The sequence below is a fragment of the Apis dorsata genome, unplaced genomic scaffold, assembly GCF_000469605.1.
Source record: "Apis dorsata unplaced genomic scaffold, Apis dorsata 1.3 scaffold_150, whole genome shotgun sequence".
NCBI classification, from domain to species: Eukaryota; Metazoa; Arthropoda; class Insecta; order Hymenoptera; family Apidae; genus Apis; species Apis dorsata.
The window spans coordinates 110,045-114,187 of NW_006263441.1; the positions used below are offsets into that span (position 1 = coordinate 110,045).

At 40.2% G+C, this 4,143-nt stretch overlaps 1 protein-coding gene and 1 long non-coding RNA gene across 6 annotated transcripts in view; one reads left to right on the forward strand and one right to left on the reverse strand.

Moving 5' to 3' along the window:
• Positions 1 to 4,143, forward strand: part of LOC102671800 (lateral signaling target protein 2 homolog) — a 59,163-nt gene that overhangs the window by 42,810 nt on the left and 12,210 nt on the right. For 3 of the 5 annotated variants that reach the window (XM_031509434.1, XM_031509432.1, XM_031509435.1), the window contains exons 5-6: positions 550 to 745; positions 3,149 to 3,496. In XM_031509434.1, coding sequence (XP_031365294.1) covers positions 550 to 745; positions 3,149 to 3,496 — 544 coding nt within the window. The remainder of the gene's footprint in view (positions 1 to 549; positions 746 to 3,148; positions 3,497 to 4,143) is intronic. The other 2 variants (XM_031509433.1, XM_031509436.1) reach the window with 2 other exon arrangements.
• Positions 1,414 to 3,103, reverse strand: LOC102681199. The gene is made up of 2 exons (XR_004150104.1): positions 1,619 to 3,103; positions 1,414 to 1,501 (listed from the first exon to the last, which is right to left on the reverse strand). It is a non-coding gene; the product is annotated as an uncharacterized LOC102681199 (long non-coding RNA).

Here is a 4,143-nt window from a genome sequence, read left to right on the forward strand (position 1 = left end):
TTTATTTAATCGATTAATGAATTAGTTGAATTAAATTTTACATTAACTTTGAGTTTGCAGCGGAAAGAGGACAACAGAGCAGTAAATATTGGTAACAATCGTTAATTCAGAGATCTCGGTCAAAAGAATTTCATAATTGGTGATTATGAACGAAATATTGATCATTTGACATTATTTTTCAAGCATCGTATCAATAATCAATATGCTTGAAAAGTAATTAATTTGTTACTATAATTTGAATTATAACTGATTTTATATATACTTATCGATATCAAATCCTTCGTACATTTAATTGTTATTAAATAATTATTATATCTATTTAACACATTTATACCTCGATTAACATAATACAATTTTTTTATAGAATCGTTCAATTAAGAGAGTCAAGCTTGACCTTGATCTTGATACAAAGGTATCATCCTTGTAATTAACTATCAGAAGATTATTTTAACCATCGTTCATTCCTTCCTAGAAAGTTATTGACAAAAAAGTGCTTCATCGATATTACGTGATTTTTAAAACTGTACAGATCAAAATTTTTCTCCGCAGCAGCAACAACAACAGCAGCAACAGCAGACAACGAATCAGCAGCTAGAGGTAAGGAACTCGATAAAGGAGGTAACCTCGGCCATTGTGCACTACGTGCAAAGCGGTCAGGAGGTTGGTGGAGGTGGCAGGCTGTCGCCTCGACCTCGACCTGAAGACTGGGACGACAGGGGCGGAGCAAGGTCGACCAGCCCCAGAGGTGAGCACTAAACAACCCCTGCCAAAAAAAAAACCATCCTACCACCACCACCACCACTACACCATCACTACTTTTACTCTCTACGACAAAGGTAATTTTGAGTTTTCCTGATGTCTGTTCATGTGAATTCTTCTCTCTGCATCTGTATCTTATCGTGTCCTTAGACGCCTCTGTCTTTCGTCTATCTCTGGGTTTCTCTTCTTTTATATTTATATTTTACTCATCTAACTTCCCAGATGTCGGAATGTCTCGTTGTTTGAATCAATTTTCCATTTATCTCGTTCGTTGTTGTCGTTACTTAATATGTACATATATAACACTCGACATGTGCATCTGAAAAAAAAAAAACGCTAGTGAAAAAGCAACTCTATTGGCTGTCTCTCCTCTCTTTGCTCGCTCTCTTGTCGTCGTGTCCTGTGTTTACTAACGAAAATTGCTTTCAACGGCGCGTCCATTCAACGAAATCACCTTTCACGGTTTAAAAAAACTGTAGCGTATCTCCCACGTGCATATACACGCGTGCAGTTTCATTCATTCTGCGAATGTTGCACCGGTTTCACGCGCGAGTGCAATATCTTTTCATCGGTGTCAACAATGTTCCTTAATATACGAGAACCCTTCATTCCATTTTGCTACGATCTCTGTTTGTATTGATATGTTTTTATCACGTTGCACACACGTCGATCTCTCTTCGACCAAACTCGGTCTCAATTCTGCAGACTTTTCGAGCAGTCGAGTGAAAATTGTAGAACAGAGCTGTAGAAAATTCGATACGAAATATATGAAGTATGATGATAAAGTTTCGAAATTATTTTATTTGAAAAAATTGGATAAAAAACCGAGAGAATTTTCTTTGAAATTGTAAGTACTTACGTTATCGTTGACCACCACAGACCGAGACTTTACGACGATGCAAAATTTTTAAAATCAGGACTTTTTGATGTAAACCGTGTCGTAAGTAAACACACATTCCGCTAGCATTGCAGCTAGCTTAATCAGGGGTCAAGTAACACGATGATAGTGACTAAAGTAATTATCTTCACGCACGCTGGATACATGTCAACATTCTTGCAACTTGGACACGTTATCCTCGAAACTTTATCGTCCTCTCACTTCCCTCCTCTCTCATTCCTCCAAACGTTCCTTCAAACGACCATTCCTATCTTCATATGGTTGACTGAAACCTTAAAAAAAAGAGAGAGAGAGAAAATCACGTAGCAATTATCTTCCATGGTATTCATAATGATACCAGAAAATACGTAAATATACGTAGAAAACGATGTAAAGAATCATTCTCGAACGAAAGATTTCCCGCATGATCTTCACGACATCGAAGCGAATCAACGAAACGGCAACATGGTCACAAAAATTCCCGTGATATATTCGCCAACAGCCTTGACACTAAATCGTATTTCCATCCTAGGAATTCGTGAATCAAGGTCGAACTTCGTGTAACAAAAGTGGAAAAGAAGCGATGTCACAATGGGAGACATCTTTTTCTCGCGTTTCATCCGAAAACCACTAGACGTGTGTCGCCATCTTTAATCGCGACGAGTCTCGACGAAAGTTACACTCATACACACACACACATACAGGCAGCCGGTTACTATTTCGATAGCCTTGTACCGACATGGCCGTCGTACCACTGAAATAGATCAGCCTGAAGTTTTCACGCACTCTTCTGTCTTCGTTTTGTCGGTACGAGTGAATTTATCCGTCACACCAACCGACCTTAGGACTAAATTAAAACAAACATCGGAAACGTGTTAGCGAAGATAACACACACGTGGCCAACTCTTACTACCGGGAATGTCATATGCTTCTATGATGCACGCGATATCTTGGCTGTGTCGCGCAAAATCATGATGCATTCGATTCGATACATGTGACGCAACATCGAGAAACAACATGAAGTGGGCTCGTCGAATTCTCCGTGCAACATCCCCGATTAATGTCGAAAATGCCTCGTCACGATATTATACTAACTATTGTATTGGTTGTCAATAACGTATATATGTGTGTCGATCAGCTTTGTTTGCGCTGTGATTAATATCTGCGTGTTAGAGCTTCTGACTAACACGATCTAATCAGAGATATGTGGTTTTAATTAGAATGATCATCTAGACAAAATTCGTACGTAATTAGCATCGGTTTATATACATAATGTAAAGCGTGGTAACGATCGAGTATAATTGTATAACAATTTTGAAGAACATCGATCGTAATTAGCGCGTCTTTTTTACGTAAATTACCACGTTTTGCTTCTCATGAGAGAGAATCGCGGATCGATTCCGTAAAAAGAAGCCACCCAATAGAACTAGTATACTAGTAACTATCACACCGCGTGCCCTGTCGATGGCTTCTTCAATCACGCATCTAATGAAATGAAACTTATCCTCGAAGGGAGCGTGAAGCTGTGTTGGATGGAGAGCTCGTTCGTTGGCACGAGACCCGTGGATTCGCCGGAGACACCGATGAGTTTGGCCACGGAGACCGACTGCTGCCCGGGATGCAACGCGACAGCTACCGAGACGTGCAGCTGCGTCGATTCCGCGACATCCGGCCTCTTCTTGGATTTGACACCGACGCACGACGATGCCCAACAACACCAACAACAACAGGAAATAGGTGGCGGCGGTAGCCTATGCCCATCACCGTCCTCGTCACTCAATTATCACCACCATCATCATCATCATCACCGTCAGCTTCACCATCAACAACAATCTCAGCAGCAACAGCGCCATCACCGCGGTGAGTTGCTGCTCGCCTAGCGGAAAGCCAAAAAACAAAAGAGATCAGACAAGAAAACACGTAGTACAGTCGCGAACTTCCGCCAACAGAGTACGCCACATTGCTCGGTCGCGTTTTCATCAAACCAAACGATTCCTCAACGGGCCCCTATCGATCTGCCTGCTTAAGCTGACGAATACGATTCACGTATCGAGCCTTGAATAAGACTCTTCGTTGTTCCATCTCGGATAAATAGATTATAGGTTGATGACGTTGCTTGTGATTTGTCGATCTGTTCTTTTCGACTTTTCACTTCGTTTTTTCGAGGGAAGTTTAACGAAGTTACGATATTACGTATCTAGTGGTTGGTAGGCTGGCTGACTACTTGACGACTATTAGATGGAATGCGCGTGATTTTTACCTCGTTCTTTCGAGCAAAGGTGGAAAGTTAAGAGATTTGTTGCAAGATATTTTGAGGTTAGAGATCTGAGCAAATTGTTTGGAAAGTTATTTTAGAGAAAAGATACATACGATACGTACACAATTGTGATACGTAACGAAAATTTACAAAGTTTTTGTCTTGATAATACGATGACAAAAATTTCGTGAAATACATTCATAATTTTTTTTGAGATAATCGTAATATATTCATTTCAAAAAAAAAAAAA